This window comes from Mytilus trossulus, chromosome 12 (genome assembly GCF_036588685.1).
Source record: "Mytilus trossulus isolate FHL-02 chromosome 12, PNRI_Mtr1.1.1.hap1, whole genome shotgun sequence".
Classification (NCBI taxonomy): Eukaryota; Metazoa; Mollusca; class Bivalvia; order Mytilida; family Mytilidae; genus Mytilus; species Mytilus trossulus.
In genome coordinates, this window is record NC_086384.1 from 38,051,989 (window position 1) to 38,075,825 (window position 23,837).

At 31.5% G+C, this 23,837-nt stretch overlaps 1 protein-coding gene across 3 annotated transcripts in view; it reads left to right on the forward strand.

Annotated features, from left to right (window-relative positions):
* Positions 1-23,016, forward strand: part of LOC134692028 (histone-lysine N-methyltransferase MECOM-like) — a 48,631-nt gene extending 25,615 nt beyond the window's left edge. For all 3 annotated transcript variants that reach the window (XM_063552372.1, XM_063552371.1, XM_063552373.1), the window contains exons 2-7: positions 714-961; positions 11,026-11,139; positions 13,522-13,633; positions 18,340-18,478; positions 19,754-19,850; positions 20,371-23,016. In XM_063552372.1, the coding sequence (XP_063408442.1) occupies positions 782-961; positions 11,026-11,139; positions 13,522-13,633; positions 18,340-18,478; positions 19,754-19,850; positions 20,371-22,425 (2,697 nt within the window). In that variant the 5' untranslated portion in view covers positions 714-781 and the 3' untranslated portion in view covers positions 22,426-23,016. The remainder of the gene's footprint in view (positions 1-713; positions 962-11,025; positions 11,140-13,521; positions 13,634-18,339; positions 18,479-19,753; positions 19,851-20,370) is intronic.
* Positions 23,017-23,837: the final 821 nt, after the last annotated feature.

A 23,837-nucleotide genomic window follows, 5' to 3' on the forward strand; every position in this document is an offset into this window, starting at 1 on the left:
GTCATTTTTGAGACAATTTAAAGTTCATAAGTGTCAAAATTCTCACCATTTCTGTTTTACCTATCCTGTTTGATTTACTTTTATAACTAAATAATACCAATCTCAAAAGGTTTTTCCAAAATTGCTGATTTTCAAGTCGTCTTAATATGCTACGCGCTTCAAAATATTTGAAAAATTTCAGTACATCATTACGGACATGTTCATGGATCCTTGTTTCCATACTATTATGGATGTTTTCAATTTAAGTTTTCTTCTGTGTATTAAGGTGAAATTTTTGAATTTAGAATTCAAAATTGATACTATTAGTCAGAAAGCATTATTTTAGGAACGAAACCAGCTAAAAACATGTTTTACTTAAACTAGGCAAAGGCCATAATTGCAGTAAACAAAGAAAATAATTGTCAACGTAATGGCATAAGGCAAAGAAGATATATAAATGTCAACTTTACTTACATTATAGACAAAGCAAATAATGGTCAAGCTGACTAACACTAGACAAAGGTCATTATTGCCAACCTTTCTTACACTAGGCAAAAAATATAATAATTGCGTAGATTCCCACTCCACAAGTCATGACAAAATTCTGTTATGTCTTTTCTTGATTTTGCAACACATGTCGTACACTTATTTCCTCTTTTACGACACCATAAGACTCGTTTTGCGTGAAAATAAAGAAAAACATTGCCTGTTCATAGTATTCGTTTGTATTTCAGGAGAACCTGAAGAAAATGTTGAATCAGATTTAGAATTAGACTGCAACAGTGAAACCAGTGAACAATTAATGGATCTGACGTCATCAAAACCTGAACCAACGGCCGTGATGGGTAAACCAGAAATTCCAACTGACATTGAAATTAAACCTGTTCCCGGATCTGGTACTTCAGTCTTTACTAAAATCGTTGTCTCAAGTGGCAGAATATATGGTCCTAAAAAATTCGTAAAGTCGGAGAACCTTCCAGGGGTAAGTGTGTCTATATTTTCGTTTATTGAAATCATACAAATTGACTTATATACTAGTCCTGTATTCTTTTCTATAAAGACCTGTATATGCTTTAGTGTTGAGCACACGGAGTCATTGATTTATATAAGCTCTGAACTGACATAACATTCGTATCTATAAAATTGATAGTTTTGCGATTTCAGTTCAAACTCTTTTTCCCGCGGATTTTTAAAACGACAAATACGTCCTACATATCATGAAGTAGTGTTAAAGTCATACAGTCATGCATGTCGGGGAATATAGACTTTTATCATTGTTGAAGGTATTTATAGTTTTAAAATCAACGTCATCCGGTATATCTATAGTGGATTTTAGGTGAATTAGCATTTATGTCACATCTTTAATTTTTTTTTATAAAATAACCCTTACACAAAAATATCGAAGTGAACTGCATGATATGAAAGAAAACATGTCAGATAAAGTCAAAAGAAGGAAGTTTACATTCATATCTATTCCTGCTCCGAAGATGGCCGAAGCACGACTCGTGAAAAGTGGCAGGTATCATATAGGCATGTCGGGGAATTTGGATCTTAATCATTGTTGAAGGCCTTTATAGATTCTAAAACTTACGTCATTCAGTATCTATCTAGTGGATTGTTGTCTCATTGGCATTCATGTCACATCTTATCTTTTTTTATATAAAATACCCCAACGCTAAAATCGAAATGTATTGCATGATATGAAAGAAAACATGTCAGATAAAGCCAAAAGAAGGAAGTTTACATTCATATCTATTCCTGCACCGAAGATGGGCGTCTAAAGCACGAAGAAGTGGCAGGTTCAATAAATCTGATGGTTCTTAATACATGTTATACCTTTTGTTTAGACGGAGCGATAGATCACTAAGATTTAAGTATGCACAAAGAATTTATAAAACATTAGTCTCAAGTGGTCGTAAAGTCCAAAACATTTGATTTCGTTTAGATATGACAAACAAGGCTTACCTTTTGGTTATCTATTTTATTTGGATTTTTCCGTCTTGAGATCGTTACATGTCTTAATATGCAGGTAGGCAAACAACATAAATTATATTGTTAACATTTTTTTACATGATTAAAGTTCGTTTTTTCTCTTTTTTACGTAATATTTGTTTAAAAAGTGAAAGTGGTACTACATAATTTTGCTCTTGATACATATTGGGAATTCCATGACTCGGGTACGACAGTTCGATGTTTGACTCTAATAAACTAAAATCACGTTTTTGTCTAGACTCATGCACATAATAAATTTGATTATGATGTTCAAAAGTCTTGCATGTGCTTTAGGTGTCTTGTCTTGGTTTACCTAGTCTTCTCGTTTCTCGTTTTGTTTTTATAGAGATTAGACCGTTAGTTCCCTGTTTGAATGGTTTTACACTAGTAATTTCTGGGGCCCTTAATAGCTTGCTGTTCTGTGTAAGCAAAGGCTCCGTGTTGAAGACCGTACTTTTCCCTATAATGGTTTTCTTTTACATATTGTGACTTGGATAGAGAGTTGTCTCATTGATACTCATACCCTATTTTCTTATATTTATCATTTGTACTTTTTGTGATTTACTTTAACTTTGATATGTGCCTGTGAGTTTTACTGGTACTCGGGTGTTTTCATTAGCATCTGTAATAGTCTTGGGTTTTAAAAAAGTCCTGCATCTCTCAGTATAACCATCAGTAACATGGACTTAAAAAAAACATATTTGTATCATGGTGTTTCACTTTTGTGGGTATAGGTATCGTTTATTGCTCTACTGTTATGTTTTTTGGGGTGTGTCTTGGTTCTATATTTGTGTATTCAAAAATATACATTTCCATTTGTAAAAACATATAGGGTTAATATTGTCCTGACACATTGATGTATAACCACAGATAAGACATTTTCAGTTTTATTCATCCCCAACCAGTTTAAGTATCATGTAATATTTTATAAATGAACCATGTAATAGGTATTGTAAATTAACATGTGAATATTTTGCAGAGACACGCATTTCATGACAGTTCTTCCCCGTATCAGGTTTCTGTTATTAGGTACATTGTCACTTTTGGTTACTTTTGGACGGGATAGCCCGTACTGACATTTAGTGCAGGTTATCTATATCCTAATGGTGACTATGACATGAATTTTATTTTGTACTATTTTGAAATATCCTAAAATAAACTTTTATAAGTGATAACAAATTTGCCTTTACCGTATTAGTTTTTCATATCTACAAAAATCATTAAGACTTATGTAAATATATATAAGGTCGGTGCATTTATGTCTATGTTCCTTGACATAAACAGCTGTGACGTGTTAATTCGTAAAAAATATTAACAAATGATGTCTACAAATGAACTTAGAAACTTAAAAAAAAGTATAATTACTACGTTACTACTATACCAGTCTCTTTTATTTTACCATGCTCAAAGCGGCTATTTTTTCGGTGATTATTATTCTCATACATGTATACGACTATTATATATGTTCCAGACCGTATGAGTATCTGGACCGTATAGTAGTCGCATACATGTATGAGAATACGGTCTGAATAATATTAAGAAGTTAATTGGTCAGTGATGTTTATTAAATACAAATGCATATAACAGATCAACATAACGTAACTCTCAAATTGATATAAAAAAGTGCAATTGTAATTGAAATAAAAACTTTATATTTTATCTATTTAACAAATTCACGCTAATTAAATCTGTTAATCTGTTGTATAAAGCATGTCTAAATTTATGGTTAGCTCGTACTGGACCATACGCGTATACTCATACGGTCCGACCGTACGCGTATGATCGGACCGTACGAGTATACGTATACGGTCCGGACCGTACGCGTATACGGTCCGGACCGTACGCGTACGGTCCAAATACTCATATGGTATAGGGAACATATACATGTGATTAAAGCATCGAGCTTTTGTGACAACGCATTAGCTTGATACATATTCCATATGTAAGTTTTACGTTTAATTTGCAAACATTTTGATTTGCTGGTTTCAATTCAATTAACAATAGCACTGATAAAATAAATGTACACTTCATTTATCAGTGTACTTAGCACTCCTTCGAAAGTGTAACGGAGATTGTCATTTTTTATTAACTGCTATGAAATATCTTTTGCACAAATGACCGCTGATACTGACCATTGATAAATGACCAATGCTTCATTTGTCGTGTAGCCCTGATTCTGTCTTCTAATCATGACATCATCGAATGAAATTTACAACTGTATCTTACCTGAACAACAAAATAGTTTCCACATATGGAGCAGGATCTGCCTACCACTAGAGTTTTCGATTGGGTCTTTATACTATCGCTGTATATACAGTTTTGTTTTATCTGTCAATACTCATATTAAGATAGAGAATGAAAATGGTGAATGTGTCAAAGAGGCAACAACTCGACCAAAAAGCAGAAAACATGTAGCCGAATGCCACCAATGGGTCTTCAATACAGAGAGAAAATACCGTAAAATTATAGTATTTTGAAACATTTTTAGGTAAAACCACAGTCGATGGTTGTTGTTTTTATTCTCTTATTTAAACTAAATATTGAAATTGAAAAAACAACAAATATTATTTGTAAAGACTTTCATTTGATTGGTTCGGGAATCGAACCAGGAACTCGTGCACTCTATCTGTACAGAGACGAGCACACTTTAAGGTCTGAAACTACTTGTTTTGCTCTAATTTGAAAGATTAACAGAACGGAAGGATTTCGATTAAATCGATTTTCATTAAATGTTGTAATTTGCTGCATTTGGTAACATTGTGCAAATCTGCAAAGCATTAATTTGTTCAGTATATAGATAAATAGTTTTTAATGCATAATCCAAGTGCATATGCGTAATTAATACCATCAGCTTTTTAAACGGCCAGCCTACATATTGTAGCATTTTATGTTTTTTTTTTAGATTTTATATAAAAAGAAAGTGAACAGTCTTGATTTATTTTATGTAAATATTTTGATCGGTCCTCAGTAAGCAATAATCGCTCAAGCTGATGCGCGCGGCAGTTGTTGTCAATTTCAAAAGGAAAGGAACATTTCGTCGGATGAGTAGATATTTACAGAAGTATTCTGTGTGCGTACCTCGTTTCAATTTTATGATAAAAAGCATCAAAATGATATTAAATACCGTATAAAAGTGTGTCTGAAGAAAGGTTAGATGAGGCATGTTAAAGGAATTATTGTCTTCATTCAAAAAATAATAATTTTGATGGTGTAAAAGGACAACATGTGGAGAGGCCTGATCGATAGAAGGAAATGTAGGAAGATGATAAATGGCTGTAGGGGGTCTTAAAATGTGCTTTTAGATTAATTTGCTATGTTATTTAGTGATGCATTTGAAGGTATGCCACAAAAAAAATTAATAAAATGTCTTTCGCATGAAACATCTTTCGTGGTCCAGAGTTAGATGCATAAATGGGACGTCCGTATCCAAATATCCAAAAATCATTTACCCCCCCCCCCCCTTTTTTTTTGTCCTACAAACATTCTATTTGAAAGTGGTACAATACAATTTCAGTGTACTTTGAACCCAAACTTTACTATTGAGGAAATGTCTTGATGGAACAAAAAAAATTAATCAAATACATAAATGAACATAATTAAGTGTGTAAGACAAACATATTACTTTTTAAGCTGGACACCAACCCTGCATGGAAAAAAACGAAAATTAATGTCGGGCAGGAGTGAAGAAAAATATCATAAATTTATCTCCATTTAACAAAATTATATCTTGGACTAATATAAATAGGTCTATGGCTTAAAAGGGTAAATCATAACGGCTTTTCTCATCATGAAATCTTTAGACAATATATAAAACTTCTGTATTGATATTAATGCAATCTGTCTCTAGCTTGATGGACGATTTTAAGAATAAATGATGATAAAATAAAAATGAAAATATGACAGAAAAATACATCTGTTACAGGTTTTGGCTACTTAGATGATTAAATTAGCATTTTGTTTGTCGTATTTTGTCATTTTAAGAAGGAATAAAGAGAAATTAAAAAACCAGATCGAAGATCCCACTGAGGAATCATGTCGCTGCAACGTGGTGCTGATGTAGAATGATCAAGAAGATTTGCATTTTTAAAATCGTTGGCCAATTTCTAGGTTAAAAAGTTAAGAAAAAAAAAAGACTAAAATGCGAATATTTGATTGAAACAAGGGTTTGCAACGTTCTTAAATCTTCTTTTGATCAAACAAAAAAGAATTAGAATAGCCAGAATGACTTCTTTTTCAAAAGTTTTGGCGAGATTTTGTTTTCCCAATGATATTTGAATAAGAGTTTTGGTCAGTCGTGCCTAAGTCAAAATTTCCATCATTTTCAACGTTTAGTCGGTTTTAAAGACAGTAATTGATTAAGAGATGGTTTTTGTGTGCCTTATTATTTAAAAAAAAAATATGTATACAATAATCCAAAACCATAATTTTATCAGAAAAAAAATACATTCTTTCCCTGCTATTGAAGGACAGTTATCAAAGGACAATAACTCTTTGGGTGACTATATTGAAATAGATGCAATATAAGCATATTTATGTGACATTGATAATGACAAAATGACTAAATTAAAATATTTTTTGATAGTGAATTAAATTCCATGCATGGGGTTAACTATTTAATATTTTTTATTGCAAATTAAATGTTGCAATTTTCAATTTTCATATCTTTTGATGGATTTTCATTGTTACAAAAAAAGTTACATGATAAATATACAATAAATTTGACATGATGATATGGGAAAAGTAATTTTAATTGTAATATTTTTGCAACGAGATTTTGTCTTGCATGTCAATGCAACTCAGACATTTTGACAATTTAACCTGAGATAGACGAATAAAAGTGAAATCGAATTACTGATTAAGGATTTGATAGCTTTATCTTTTTGTAATGTAACTTATATTTGATTAATTTTGTAACCTTGGTTGTCTTATCTTGGTTGTCAATTTATGTTGAATGAAAAATGGAAAATGAATGATTGGAAATTTTGATAACAAAAATTTGCACCGAATGATGCAGGTATCTATACGTTAATTCCCAAGTTTGGAGACTTTCGAGCACCAATAAAAAATGGGAAATATTTCATTTTTATTGTTCGATCAAATTTGATATGACTTGCAAGTTACATATACATGTATACATTTGAATATAATTTTTACAATATATATATCTACTCTATTAAAATATCCGCATAACAATGTTAAATCTGCAAATTTGGGGAATCAAATTGTTTATTCTTCCCCCGCCTGGATTTGAACTCGTGCTATTGGCATATCGAGACAATATTTTGTTACATATTATGATATAAATACTTTTAGATAAAATAAACTCGAAATTGTTCATGGTACACTGGCAATTTGATTGCAGATAAATCAAACTTATATGCATCAATAATAAAGGAGATTTTGGAATATGCCAATGAGGCAATTCTTCCACTATCAATCAGAAATTTGTATATATGCAAATTCAGAAACAATATTCACAAAAAAAGATAAAAAATGTATACACCTTAAAATATATATATTTTCTGTTTTCTTTTATAAGTTTTGACTGAGTGTTCAACTAATAGATTAATATTTTGAAACAAAGCGACGTCCATGTAGCTTTATGAATTTGAATAGATATGAACATGAAACAATTTATACTACCGTTCTGTCCGAAAAGTCATGTTTTTAGATAAAATTTATACAAAACTGTAAAAGTTGGAATAACAGCATTGTTTTATTGTTTACAGTCACGATGGATTCAAAAACATATTCTTTAAATCATACTTATGTATCAGACTTTTATGTAAACACCATGCACAAAAACACTTCAAAACACTTAAAGTAATTGCTCTATCCATCATTAAATGTAATATTGCAAAACTTAAAAACGTTGAAGTTTTTCAGCCAAGTTACTAAAACAATTAATATTTACTTTTTAAAAAATTGTTTTTTTGGTAAGAACAATATACATATAGATATGATCATTTAAGTTTTTAGTATAAAATATATTTATATGCAAACGATTGTTATGTAGGGGTTCTGCGTTCTTTGTCTGCATAGTCAACTGCATATTCTGGCTGACGTTTAACTTTATCTTGTGGTTTAACCTTTTGACAGTGTTTTGACATTTTTGAGGCTGAAAAGTGCACTTACATGTAGTTCAAGATGTATTAGTTTTCATTGCATTTATAAACACGACCCAGACAATTGTCAAAACAAGGAATAGTCGAACCCAAGGATAATTCGTCAACGACAAAATCAAGATTTTTTTCCAAATATATCATCCAGATAAAAATGACGTGTCTGCGAAGACAGGCTCTTTTGTTTACTATTGTAGGATGACGACGGTATCGGGCCACAAATCTTGAAATATCGTTGGGTGGCCTACCCCCGTTCTTTTACTGTCATAGACCCTTATGAATACAATCTTGAAATTTAGGGTGACCTTTAATTCTTGACACCTACAGATAACAGTAATTTGTTTACAAATTAAACCAATCGTTTAAATCGATTTAATTAAGGAAATAAATTTCTTGTCAATTGCACCATGAAACATACACGGACGACACTAAAAATAAAATAGGCAGATGGAAAATTAATCCAATTAAATTAGAATTAAATTACATTTTGATCATTTTCAGTATTGTCAAAATTTGTAGATAGAGTAAAATGTTGTTGCTTCATGTCGATATTTAGTTTCATCTAACGAAATAACGTATAATTTCTGAAATGAATATGAGTTATTTTAATGATTGCATTTGCTAAAACTGGGATCACGATGGGGGTAAATCTAATTGTTGAATCATCTCCGAAAGATAAAGTTCCAATATCCGGACATATTTTCGCCTTTATACTTTTTAAAAATTTCCAAAATTTCAATGTAGTAAGTCAAATCAAAATTACTTTTTCTATATTTAAATTTGAACTTCAATGTCCTCTGGATTGGCCTGCAGATGTCACTTAGGATCCCACTAGTATCATATGGTCGCATGCTCCCCGTGACATCTCCCGGACAATGTAGATCTAGATCTTAAGATAAAATACCTATATTTTGTCTAAGATGGCTGTCAATACACAAACATTTTATAGATGACAAATTCATCACGGTCATATATTTTAATAAAAGATAAGATGAATCTGGCTGGAGCCTCAATCTCGCATCGCATAGCGAGATCACGCAAAGAACAATAATGACTTGACCTCGGGAGTACAAATATGTATAGGGAAGTGATTGTGTGTGCCTATATTAAATTGGTGTGAAAATTTGCATATAATGCGATTAAATATGTAGCATTCGCTTTAATCTCTAGTTTTAAACTTTCGGTGTTATTTTTACTACAGTTGACTTGCTTATTTTTACTACAGTTGACTTGCACTTGACGTAAACAAATTGCTTTTTGTCTTGTTGGGGTCTTTTGTAGCCGACTGTGAAGTTTGTACATCATTGAAGTTTGACTTACGGTGACAAATAGTAACGTCTAATTGTTGGCCTTAGCATTCGTACCACAACTCCTTATTTCTATGTTAAGGGGAATGTTCAAAAGAACATGTTTAACTTTTTGTTAAGAAACATTATTTTTGGTCGATGGATTTTCTGTTTTGTTCTTTTTCTTTTTTATTATAATATTCATGTTGACTGAAACAACAAAAATCTTTTTGAAAATTCTCAATAACTATAGAACTACATGCCTCCCACTCGCATAAGAAGAAGTCCAGCATATATATTAAATTAATATCTTTAGGCACAGGCATGCGCTTATAAATTTTGGCGTTTTTAAATAAATTTATTCATATAACTTTGCATAAGACGTTTATGAATTAATCTTGAGACAAGGTGTTGTGGTTTCATCTGCATCTTAAAGGCCCAACTCTATTTTCCACAGTTTTCATTGTGCATTGCTTATCTGTGCTCACATCTCAGTTCCATTATATAGTCTGTCTTAACATCATAAAACAAAAATAAAACTGAATCAACTTGGTGCATCCGAAGCACTTTATTGGGTTCACCTCTATTAAAAATGCTAAATCCTAAAAAACAAATGGCAGCAAATGACGTGTAAATGCCTCAAACATAAAACATAGAGTTTGGGAATAATTCATTGGGTGCTAACAAATATATAAAAAGTGTTAAAGTAGATAAAGAATAGTAAAACTAGCAACAACAACAAAAAACACGAATACAGAAGTGAATACAACCCCCGCCCTATTTAGACCCTCATATATATAATTTAATGATACATATATAACCTCCCCCTTTCAGCATGATCAGTGAGTTGACATCTCAATCATCTGAAATGGACACTTTAATATTTCCTTAATGAAACCAGTCATAGATGTTAGTTTCCTTTTAATTTCTATCCACAAATGTCAAAATATCACATGATATCAAATTCTTTCACATTTCATTTCAAAAATTTTGCGGAATGGCATGTAGATCGAGGTAAAAACAGAAGTTTCATTTTAGATAGTCATTGATTCAAAATAAAAGAAAATGATTTTATACTAGATTTTAATGATTTTGCACTAAAGTGATGGTTTCGGTCGAGGGTCGAATTTCGAGGCGATATTACGGACTCGCCTTTTTTTTTGCTCATAACGGACAATCGTGTGATACACGACTGATAGTGGGTTGCAGTCATGCGATGGCATTAATATTTGTTTGTATGGGCAGTCAATGATCTTTAAAAATTCTTTGTTTTGTTTACTTGTTAAAACATGTGATGATATTAAAGAACAACTGTCCCCCAAGAGTATAAAACAATTATAGGATTGTATGAAGAACAAGGCTAGGTGTCATAAAGTTGAGAAATAGATAGTCATTCGTAAATATATAATTCATAAATTTTATCTTAGAATTTCATTACAAAAATGATTTAAAAAACGAATAAAGGATGACTTTTGATTTATCATAAAGAGCTTCTTATGTAGTTTACTGTTATAATTTCTATATATGTTCTGATGGCTATCAGTGACATGTCTTTTCTTGCGTATTTACATATATTCTGGTACTTTTTAATTTTAATGACATTCCGTACCCTTTCTAGATATTTCACAATTTATTGTATTTTTTAGGGTTCAAGCATGGCAATGAATGAACAGGACGGAGAGCTCCAATGGCTGAATTTCATTCGGAGGTCCACAGATTCCGAAAACTCCAACATGATGGCCAAACATATAAATGGCAAGGTATATACATATTAACTATTTATTTGAGTATCCGAACATGCAAATGTTATGGGCATTCATATTACCTATTTATATATAGAAAAAAGTAAAAGCACAAAAACACTAAACTCCGAGGAAAAATCAAAAAAAATCACAAGGCAAAAACTAAAAGCTCAAACACATCAAACGAAGAGATAACAACTGTCATATTCCTGACTTTGTACAGACATTTGCTTATGTAATGGTGGATTAAACCTGGTTTTATAGCCATCTAAACTTCTAACTTTTATAACAGTCGCATCAAATTACCAATTTTTGACAACGAGTTGACCGACGTGGAGGGTGTGGGATCGTAACCCTTTACCCTCGTATTTCTCTTTCAAATTTATATAAATATCTACTTAATATAAGGAAGCTGGTATGTACACATCTTGCCCTTCCACAACTTTGTATCGTGCAATATTGTTTGTTTAGTGATTACTGTCCAGTGGCAAATATTTCATGTGTGCTCAGTGCAAATTGTTTTGTCCAATCTTGAAATTGAAGATTGATGTTGTGTTGTCTTGTAAAAGAATGCGACTATTGAACTTTTGTTGTAAACTTGTGTAAATGAGTTCATTCATGATAGTTTTACAATTTTCCCAGATGAATCGGACACTATTAGCTTCGGATACAAATTGTACTTCAATGACCCTTAAATTCTCCGCACATGTTAAGCAGTTTTTAAAAATCGTTAATTACGAATAATAAATATAGATTTTATCTGTCTATTGTGGTGAAAAGTTAAAATAAAATATGTACATTTCTGAATCACTTTACTCTGAAACCGACAACTTATTAAAACTATTTGAAATATGTGTAAGATATGTGTAAAGACAATACACCAATTTAAAATGATTAAATGTAAATTTCTTTCATCTTGTCATAAGCTGTCATAGATCACGCGGCGGGATCCAGTAAAGCTAGACACTGTTTCGTATTATCCCCCGTGAAAAGTCAGGTCAAATAAAATTTATTTCTGTGCGTGAAAATGAAAGAAAATGTCAGTTTCATCAACTGTCTTTCTTTGTCCTTGATGACACTAATTGAATGTATTGGAGTTTAGACAGTGTTATTCCTTACTTAGTACATGCAGAATTCTAATTAGTATCAGAATGTCATCGCGTTTATACGAGACAGGAAAAGTCTAACTGAAAGATGCTTGAAATTTATAGCCACTTGTAGATTGCGATATGTGTTTCTAATAATCGTATAACGACTTATTAAATGTTGAACATAGCAAATATTTAGTCCTTGAGTTGATGATATGCCACTTGTTCGCACTGCAAGCAGTACTAAATAATTAATGGAAACTTCTCGGAGAACATAAAGAGAAACACGTGTGTTTGATATCGTTTGATGATACGAAATTTCGTGAGAAAGAGATATTTTTATAAAGTTATGTCACATTTTTATGATTTTGTTAAATTATGTTACATTTTCTTCCTCATCAGAACGATGAATTTATAAATAAACATTCCGTTGGCTTCAAAAATTGCTATTACAATCGAAAAGTTTTTTATTCAAATAACATCAAATGAGTCAGATGAAAGATAAGTAAGATGTGTTAAGTTAAAAGATTGTGTCCATTACATTTTTTAAAATATTTCGTAAAAATTCATCATTTTTTTATTCACATTTCAATTATTGTTATGTACATTCACAAATGTTAAAGTTAATTATTATAATACAATATACAGCTAAACGAAACAAATACAAATGAACAAATAAATTAAAAAAAAATTAAACTGAATTGAATTGTGTACCTTTCTACGAAACAAAAGGATGACAAAGAAAAGAATATATAATTCTGCATTAGTTTACTGTTTTTTATTAAATTGTGAATGCAGGCTGGAATTATTCATCGCCAAATTAACAGAGATGCCACAATAATTTATATATTGCAGTATTTATATGAATAAACGTAAAGGAATATATGTAGGAAGAAAATAATATGCTTGAAATATACATTAAATTATATTTGTAATCAAAAACACTTAAAATACTTATGTGATTAAAATTTTGGTCAGTATCATACATTTTTTATCTGACTGTTAACCAGAGAAATCCGTTATCTTTATTATTTTTCTACAAAACCACTGTGTATAACCACCTGTCAATCATCCCGTTAAGCCGTAATGTGATACCTTGCTGAAGATAGGGCAAAGATAATCACCAATCAACCGGTATCACCTACCACTAAGAGCGACGAGCTGATTGGCTATTCAATTCTGAAATGACAAGCGTTCAACCAATCAAAACCAATATTTTTCTTTATCATTGAAATTTGGATTTTATTATCGGTTACACATTATGAAAGTAGTTTGTTGTCAAAAAGGTTTTATTATTGACACATCTATTTAGGTATTTTATAAAGTTATAAAGGACATTGAAGCCGGTCAAGAGATGTTGTTATATTCAACTGACCCAGTGTATTCGGAAAAACAGACAGAAGGATTTTCAGCTTTTGATAACGGTGAGTTGAAATTTAAATGATTTTTTTAATTTGAAATACAATTGTCTTTATGACAACCTGTTTCTGTTTCTTTGCATTAATACATGCATATATTTTATTGCAAAATGTTAATTTTCTCTAATAATATAGATATATAATGCAAGAATAATTATGTGTGTGTGTGTATTGCTATTGTGGTTGGTGGCTATCAACAAATGTCAATAATAATAAGGATTACAAAACAAAAGGTAGCGGGCAGCGTCCGCAGTTAATAAAATACAATTAAAAAAATATCTGATTTTTGAATCTCTTGTAAGATAATATTTAAATGATTACATTTAATCGGGAAGAAGACGAAATGTGCTAAATTCAAATTTATTTGCTCTCAATCAATAGAGACATTTAAAAACAATTCATATTTATTGTCTTTATTTCCGGTAGTTTGATTTATTATTCTTCATTGAAACTGAAAGTTTTTTTAGTAAACCTACGTCAAACATTGTAATACATTTAATCACTAATGCTAAAAATGCACTTGACGAAAATGCATTTGTTGCAGGCGTATTCAGTTGTTCCTTACATAGTTTGTTTGATGTGTTTTCTGTGATGTTTAATTGTCCGATTATGTTAATCTATATTCTGAAGGAATCCCTGTGAATGCTGAGAAAAGTCTTATTTATTTATTTGTCGCCAAAATAATCTTCGTGTCATCTTTTGATCTGTCAATTATAACGGGAAAAGTTCAACGGAAGATTCTTTGCAATACACAATTATCTAAATAGATAAAAGCTTTGAAGAAATCTAATAAAGTAATTTAAGATATTCAAATAAAAGATAAATTACACTACGTCTGCAAAGAAATATTTCTTAATTTTGTAACATTAATATCTTTTGAAGTTGTTTTAGATTTACCTATTTTTTTTATTAATATCTATTCGTAATCATCACGCTTTCAAGACTCTACGTTCAAGATATTGTTCAACATGTAAAGCATCATATATGACAAGAAATTATGATTACAAATTAAATGAAATATTTTCATTTTGGCCTTTCAAAAATAATTTTTCTATTACATTGTACAGTTTTATTAAGAAATTGAGAGGTATTACCATAGTTAAAACATCTTTATTTTTCCCTTTTACTGTTTTCATTCTCTTTTTTTTTCAAATCATTCTCACCGTCTTTTGTTTTTATTAAATTCATAAAGATCCGAATTGATACTTACTAATTGGTAACCATAATTTAATATGCGTCAATCTTGCAACTTTAAGACAATATTATCAGAACAAAACAATGTTTTACCATATAAGATGATATTCTAATGGGTTCCGTTTAATATTATTTTTTCCAATATGGGATGATAAAAATATCATAAACTTGAAAGGCAATCAACAGGTAATTGCCGAGCCCCGCCCACCTGTAATTCGTACCCGGTAACCCCAGCTAGTGGTTTTTACCATGATTTGGCAGTATTCTTTTTCAACAATGTTTGGGGTAGTAAGATGAGTCTCAAATTTCTTTATTGTGAATGAATATAAGGTAAACAAATAGGTACATAATACCACAGAAACCTCAAAATCAATCATCCGAAAAATTACTACAACTATAGTAAACTTGTAAGTAGCAAATGTCTTCATTCTACTATTTATTTTCACACGTAAACAACACATCTTGGACGGTCAGTGTTTATTTATTAGAATAAGAGACTTTTTAAGACATCTTTATATATTTTTTTCACACGTAAACAGTACATCTTGAACGGTCATTGTTTTTTTAATTAGAATAAGAGATTTTTTAAGACGACTTCATATATTTTAAAAAGTGAGTATTGTTAGTGTCACGTGGTTAGTGTCAACTTTAAGAAGATTTTGGGAGAAATATGACATGTTATCTTAAACTGTCTCTTTTAAGATAGTACTAAATAAGCTAATTGAAATTAATCGTATTTTTATTCTATTAAGTCCAATTAACAGATTAAGGTGTTATCCATTATTTGTTTATTCATATAAAGGAGATGTAATTTTTAAACCTTTCATGCAAAATTGAAGCTTCTATGTATACATAGTAATTTAAGAAAAAAGAGTTCGAAGAAATAAACAATAAATCACACAACAAGAAAATGCAAAATGTACAAAACAATCTAGCCTTTCTAAGAAAGTGGACGCGGTTTTAAAGATTTTGTTTTTGAAGGGTTTGGACCCGTCATTAAAATGTTCAGCAACCCAATGCTAACATAAGTGGCACTTTACTGATTACATTCTACAGTTTGTCTTAGTATTTATTAGAAAAAGTACTTTTGTTTTGTCATCTTCTATTTAGCTTTGAAAATATTAACACTTTGTTTGCAATTGACCTTGAGTAAAATTTCGGTCCCTAAGACAGTGGAGGGACACATAGGATTACGTATAGTTGAATAACACTTTCTTAAAAAATATATAACACAAATGAATTAAAAAAATAAAATTTCTGATAACATACTTATTATTAACTATACTTCATTATACTGTCGACCTCATTTCTTAAGTGCAAGGTGCAAACATTTCGGGTAAACTATTGAATTATTATTAATAGATATTTTATTACTACGACGAGTATTCGATTATAATCAATTATTGGAAATGAAAACGTTCGGAATACCACCCATGTTGACCTTTACATTACAAGTACTTTTCGAACCCACCGTAATTTAGCTCACCAAAAGGCATATGTAATGAAGTTGCATTCATTTATACGGTTTAGTAGTAAAAAGGTCGAATTGTAATGAAATTGCATTCATTTATATGGTTTAGTAGTAAAAGGGTCTAAGTAATCATGAGTGAGTGAGTGACAAGGCAAAATATTGATAATTTGTTTCACCCTCCGTGTCACATATGTGAACGAGAATCTATGGATAAAAAGATATATCTAGTCTAAGATGTATACAGTTCGGTTAATTAAATTCCTTCTAAGGTACTCACCACAGAATGACAAACCAAATAATGCTTTGAACCCCAAATAAATTAAAATTTAAAAGAATTTAATTGATATTTGAGGAGACAGGCGAGCTCATCAATTTCATTAAATTTAAACGGATGTATAAGTACGTGTAAATATCTCAAAATCACACTTTTAACGACCACTTTCATTAAATTTGATAGATATTTTATAAAAGACATGAGATAATTTTATTTTCCTCCTTTGATCGAGATATTTTCACCCATGAGTTGCACTTGTTAGTTTCAATTCCTTTTGTGGTAAATATTTAATTTCAAAGATCCTCAACATCATACAATATTATTAAATAGGGACATTGACAGAAAGAGAAATCTTCTTTGATTTAAAACATTTGAAATGAAATTATTTGAAAGTGTGGATTTCCCTTATTTTTTGTTTGTATTCCCTATTATCACACGGTGTATCACATTAAACTTGTCAATTTATTCGTGACTTTAAATTGTAACCGCATCCCATGTTATTAGTGATAAAAGGTTAAATGCAAACTCGAAGATTCCAATTTTTATAGATCGATTTATAAAAGTGCACAGGGCGCGTGCTTAATTTCCTTTTATAAATAGAAAAAATCATTCAAAGTTAAGGATTAATTTTTAACATCATCAAAAGAATTAAATTCAAAAGTTCACTTTTAAAATCTCTTTTTTGATAAATTAACATCTTGAATTGATGCTTGTTTAAAAAAATCATTTATTTTTTTGAATCTGTGACATTTTCTCTTCAATAAGTGCTCAATAATAAGATTTATACCCTCTGAAATTTAATCCCTCATTACACGAGATAGTTGTTAATCATTTTTAGGGGGCAGATGGAACGCGAAGATGACTTTTTTCATTTCCAAAAATTAAAATTTACAAAACAAATTCGGAATAACAATGACTTATCCGAGGCAGATGGTAGCGTTGCACCTATGATGTAAGACCGAAGTTTGTCAATAAACCTGTTAGATAAGATTAATGCAACATCTGCCAAGAACGGACGATTCTGAGGTATGCACATGTCAAAAGGGGAGGGTCGTCAGTGTCTTCACAAGCGCTAATTATCATCCGCGGTGCTCCGCCATTGTTGAGAATCGATGCGTGTTCAAGGTGCAATGACACCATCCTATTGTATAATCAAATTTTATTATTGTTCCTTATTACATTTTCAAAGAGGAGAAAATGTTTTGTTATAAGAAAATATTTACCGCATCCAATACCTGAATAAGGAATAATTGAAAGTTGGATAAAGGCTATAAAATGAGATAAATTTGTATTCCTTTCAAATAAAGTTTATGGGTATCAGTGAAATTCTTTTGTGAATTTTCGTGTTGATTTAACGAGTTTTATTAAAAGTGACATATTTATTATCATACGATGCTTTCGAATCATGCTTTGAAAATAAAACCGAAAGTTTTGAAAGAGAAATTTAAGCATTATGGGAATTTATCAACCGTATTGTTTATAAAGGCACAATATTTATTATGAAATGCATAGTGCACATTCAATTATAGGAATCTCATAAATTTAATTAATAATAATCATGGAGAAAGAGCCATAAAGTTAAGGTAAAAAAAATAAATGATAAAAGAAACCGGTATTTTAGTGGTCAGCAAATAGTGGCATGCTTAGCTGAACGAATTTGGGTAAAATCTTATCTCAAATTGTAATTATTTTATCACAAAACAGTATGTTATCAGACCATATATTATTTATTATCTATTAAAATTCTTAAATTATTTTTATTTTTATTTTCAGAGATAGCAAAATATCCTTGTGGAGATTGCAGTGCGATCCTTACCTCACGAGAAGAGCTAAAAAGACATCAAGCTTTCTCCTGTACCAGAAACATGATACCAACCAATGAACAGGGATCTTCTGATGAAGAGGGCAAAAGGTATGTATTTAAAAGAAAACAATGTTACTGGCAGTTAGGGGGTGGCCTAAATGTGAAGTCTTGTTAATGGAAAATAGCGACAATTTCACCAGCGTCTTTCTTGCTGCTATTTCTACTCTTCGAAGGCCTGTTGGTGTCCATTTTTAATGATAAAAGTTCTGCTTGTGTACACCATACCCATTCTCGAAGTGCAGTTTACAATTACAAGTTCCTGTCTCATTATTGTCAGATCTCTGAAATTGCTAAGTTTGGTTTCATCCTAGATATACAAGAAATATTGCATCAATTTTCCCCAATAACAAGAATAAATAAAAAAAAATGTATTTGATGTACACTAGAGGTCACGGATGTAATGACAGACGCCAGTCCATAGATTCAAGAACATATAAACTACACAATAATTTTTCTTAAAAATTTGCATGGGAATACTATCTCAAAAGTTTATCTTTCAAAAAGGCTATCAAAAGTTTCACAATGAATATATCATGAATTGTCGACATAAGGGGTCTCGTGAAGATCACTTTGTTAATAGTGTCATGACTTGTTATGTTATCTGATTGAAAACTTACTTCTGACAGTAATTAGCGATTACGTCTGAGGCTCCTACTTCAGTAGAGCTAGCAAAATTATTTGAGCAATAAATTAAGTTTGACACTAAATTGTTCTATACAACTGTGAAAGGAAAAATATTTTCGTATAAAAATGTACTAAATGAATTTTCATAATCAAACTTAATTTCTTGTTCCTAATAAAAAATGACGACTTATGAAAAATTACCTTTTGTTAAACGCATAAAAGACTTGACAATATCTTACAAGTCATTGTAAAACTTTGAACAATCTGGGTCAAATGGGAGCTTGTTTTTGATAGACGATAATGTCACTGAATTAAACCTAGTCTTCTTTACAATAAAGTTCAATTATTATATTCAGTATTACGGTCTTATACAGAATTAAATTTCTATTATGAGTTTAAATGTCAATCATTAATGTATTCGAACTTTTTATATTACATTCCACCATATCTATTTGTATTGATATACGAAGTTAAAATGAAGTTATGAAGTTGAAATAGACTGACTCATAACTGTATCTGATGAGAAACTTCCAAGAAAGTACTTGAAATAACAATTACACCACACACGTTTATGGCAATAACATTTTATGACTTTATTAAATTGATGGGGAATCCCATTTGTAGTAAAAGACCAGTATACAAGATAATTAACTCCCCTTATATTTGAAATCATAAATAATGTTCCCGTTCTTTTTTCAGTAATAGTGCTGAATATATGGAAAGTGGAGAAGGGGACTATCGATGTGATGAATGTCCACAATCATTCCAATGGAAGTCCAATCTGTTAAAACATCAGGTAAGCAGACATAAAAACACCCACCACCCCTTTTTAGTACATGCGTACAATAGTTGTGATATTGACAACTTAAAAAATTGGAAAAAAACCATATAAGATTGATGTTTATTCAACTTACTTTATAGTAAATTAGTTATATTTATAAAAAAGAAATATTTTGTTTTATTTAGGTCATTTTAAATTGCATTGATTTCAGCCTTTAAAGAAGTCCTTCAAATGATACATACTTTTCTAGTTTTATTAGTAAGATAAAGCTGAGTGGCAGCAATACAAAACAAAAACATTTACATTCAAAATGGGCACATTAAAAAACTCATTTGTTGTTGTCGCATTGATACTTAAGTAGATAGAACAAAATAGATACACCTTTTAATCTTAACTGAAAAACTTAAATCTGCGTTGTAAATCTTTGTACTTCCTAGAAAACCCAAGGATATAATTGTTTGTCGATAATGCATGGTTAGGTTGTTTGTTGAGTATATATCCCTAGTTTGATTGAGTTTTTGTTCTTTTTTAACAGGCTGCTCATGATGCTATGAAGCGATATTCGTGTGAAAACTGTAATAAAATCTTCACAGACCCAAGCAATCTTCAACGTCATATCCGGTCACAACATGTCGGTGCAAGAAGTCACACCTGCACTGAATGTGGAAAAACATTTGCGACATCTAGTGGTCTAAAACAACACCAACACATCCATAGCAGTATTAAACCATTCCAATGCGAAGTTTGTCTCAAAGCATATACCCAGTTTTCAAATTTATGCCGCCATAAAAGAATGCATGCTGATTGTCGCCAACAAATCAAGTGCAAAGATTGCGGTCAGGCATTTTCAACTATGACGTCATTGAGCAAGCACAAGCGATTTTGCGAAGGTGCATTACGTAACGGGCTCCATTTAGGATTTTCACCAGAGAAAATGAACACTATTAATCTCCACCAAACCACATCACAAGCTGGAGTTCTGAACCCTTTGTTTTCAATGTACCGTCCACCATACCCATTTTATCCGCCATTAGGAGGAACGTTCCCAATTTTTCCTGGAAGCTCTCCATTCCCAGGACTACCATCGTCACTAACACCGGCTGCTCTTGCAAAGATGCGACAAGCAAGTTCTCCAGATCAGTCATCTGTGACGTCATACGAATCACATATGCACACTGAGAATGATCAGCCACCGGAGAAAAGATTGAGAAGGAATTCATCTGGTTCAGAACATAGCGATTTGAGTTTTAGTTCTCATAATGAAAGAGATTCTGGATCAGGATCTGATGCAGAAAGCGAAAGTAGTGTTAGCAAAAAGCAGGACATTTCAAATTCCCAGTTTGAATCCATTAACCGAACATTGTTCCAGCCCCATATAGTTATACCAAAACCAATTTCACCACAAAGAGAATCGAACATCAGACCAAAAGTTGAACAAGAGACACCATTTGATTTATCAAAGCCAAGTTCAGCCTCATCATCACCTGCTTCTGTAAGTTCAGATCGAGAAAGCACAAAGGTTCCATCCGAACAACCACTTGACTTAACAAGGAAATCGACAACAAAAGAAATAACACAACCCGAGAATTCCCGAAAGACTCATATATTCGGTGACATGCGTGGAATCGGTTTACCAGAAAACAAACTGCATTATGCATACCCTCAAATACCTAACCCAATGATGTTTGAGCATGCGCTGAGAATGGACAATGATCATATGAAAGCAGCTTCTAAATTGTTGTCGATGCCCAGATTTCCAATTACTAACCCATCCTTCCCAGGATTCAATCCGTTTGTTCAGAATATGTTCAAACAAGAATCAGCTGCTTTTCCAATGCCTCATGGACTAAAAATGGACAAACTAGGAGAGCAATTTCGTTACACTTCACCCATTAATAAACTCAAAGAACGATATTCATGTAAATTTTGCGGGAAAGTTTTTCCGCGGTCTGCTAATCTCACACGTCATTTGAGAACCCATACTGGTGAACAACCGTATAAATGTAAATACTGTGAAAGGTCCTTCAGTATTTCATCAAACCTTCAAAGACACGTGAGAAACATTCATAATAAAGAGAAACCATTTAAATGCCCATTGTGTGAGAGATGTTTCGGTCAACAGACGAACCTAGACCGCCATCTTAAAAAACACGAAACAGACGGACCTATCGTTGCTGATTCACCGGTCAATGAACCCGATCTGGACGAAAAAGACGAATCATACTTTTCAGAAATAAGAAACTTTATCGGAAAGGCGACAAGTATTCCTCATCCACATTCCGCATTTCATTCCGATATGAAGACCGACTATCCGATTGATCATCTTGACGAAAGAACTGAGGAGAAAATCGACGGTAGTATCGATGGTGAAATTGACGAAGAGGACGTCGATGAAAATATCGATTGTTCAGATGATGAATTATTAGATGAAGAAGAAGATGAACAGCAAGAAAAGCTGTTCTTAAAGGGAGAAAACTGTCTCGTAAACAACAATAATGTTGATAAAACTGTGACCGAACCGTTCAGTGGTGTCATTAAGACTGAAGATCAAAATGAACTCGAACAAGACTGTAGGCCACTTGTATTTTAGTTATTGTTATATCAATCTAGATATGTTTGCATTTATTTTTATTGGGAGTAGATTGTGTTCGCTATCAATTTATGCATTTTTCCAATGATACCATTTTGTATTTTATTTTAAAAGATAAGGGCACGGAACAAATACATATATATTTTTCTTCTAAACTGAAATTTCTTTTCATTTTACATATATTTTGTTGGTTATTTTATCTTGATTTTTGTTGATGCTTTATTTATTTATATGCTTTATAATTTTCTGTATACCAACAACCAAAAGCCAAATGGTGCTATGATGTTTTTGTATATTTTTGTTTGAAGTGCTACCTTTACCATTATTTGTTTTCCCCCTTTTTTATTGACAATCGCTTCATTTTTTTATATCAAATTATTCCTATATAAGGCTTTATCGATCATTTTCATTCTTCATTTTGTAAATTAAATGCGCATTTATTTATTGACCAATCACTGCCAATTTCATTTCCAACATCACGTCACGTGATTGTCACATGTTTGAAAACCACACACAAGCGTTTGCTGTGATAAATTATTATACATCTGTCTTGAGAAAATATTGTGAAATAAAATAAATATTAAAATATTGTTTAGTTTTAAGTTTTATAGACATATACGAAGATGTGGTATGAGCATGATGAGCATGATGAGTGCCAATGAGACCACTCTCCACCCAAGTGACAATTTGTAAAAGTAAACCATTATAGGTCAAAGTACGGTATACAACGCAGAACCTTGGCTCACATCAAAGAGCAAGCTATAAAGGGCCCCCAAAAATGACTAGTCTTTTATTTGACATTCCGAACTAGTATTTCAAGAAAAATGAATGTAATGAAATTACTGTTTATTTATTTAATGCCATATACATCGAAAATATTATATGCATATAGAGGATAAGAATTCACAAATCAACAATCAATCCAAAGGCATATCCTTTAAAGTGGCATACGGTATACCGGATTGAAGATTGGGAAATTAAAACTTACAATAGCATAAAGAGGTCATTGGGATAGGACAGAAGTTCTACCGGTCATTATGTAGTATACGGACCTCTAAAAAAAAATCCGCGTTGCATGTTATTCACAGATAACAATTCAATAGAAAAACTAACAATAAATAAAAAAGAGTATATACTAGTTGGTAAGCACACCAAATACGAATCATATTGAATAACTGAGTCTCTCGCTGAGTCTGTGCCAAAGTTATAGATACCTATCTGGTGCAAGAAAATTGGTACCGTTAATTTTATTCTAGACTATCACAAATTGAAAACTAGGTATTCATGGTATATTTGTGCTCATTTGGTTGACGCTAATATATCTTTTCATTTTTGTTAATATGTATTTGATACTGATAAAAAAGATGGAAGCGTTTTCAGTGTGATCGAACCATTTCTTTTCGTGGTGGTTG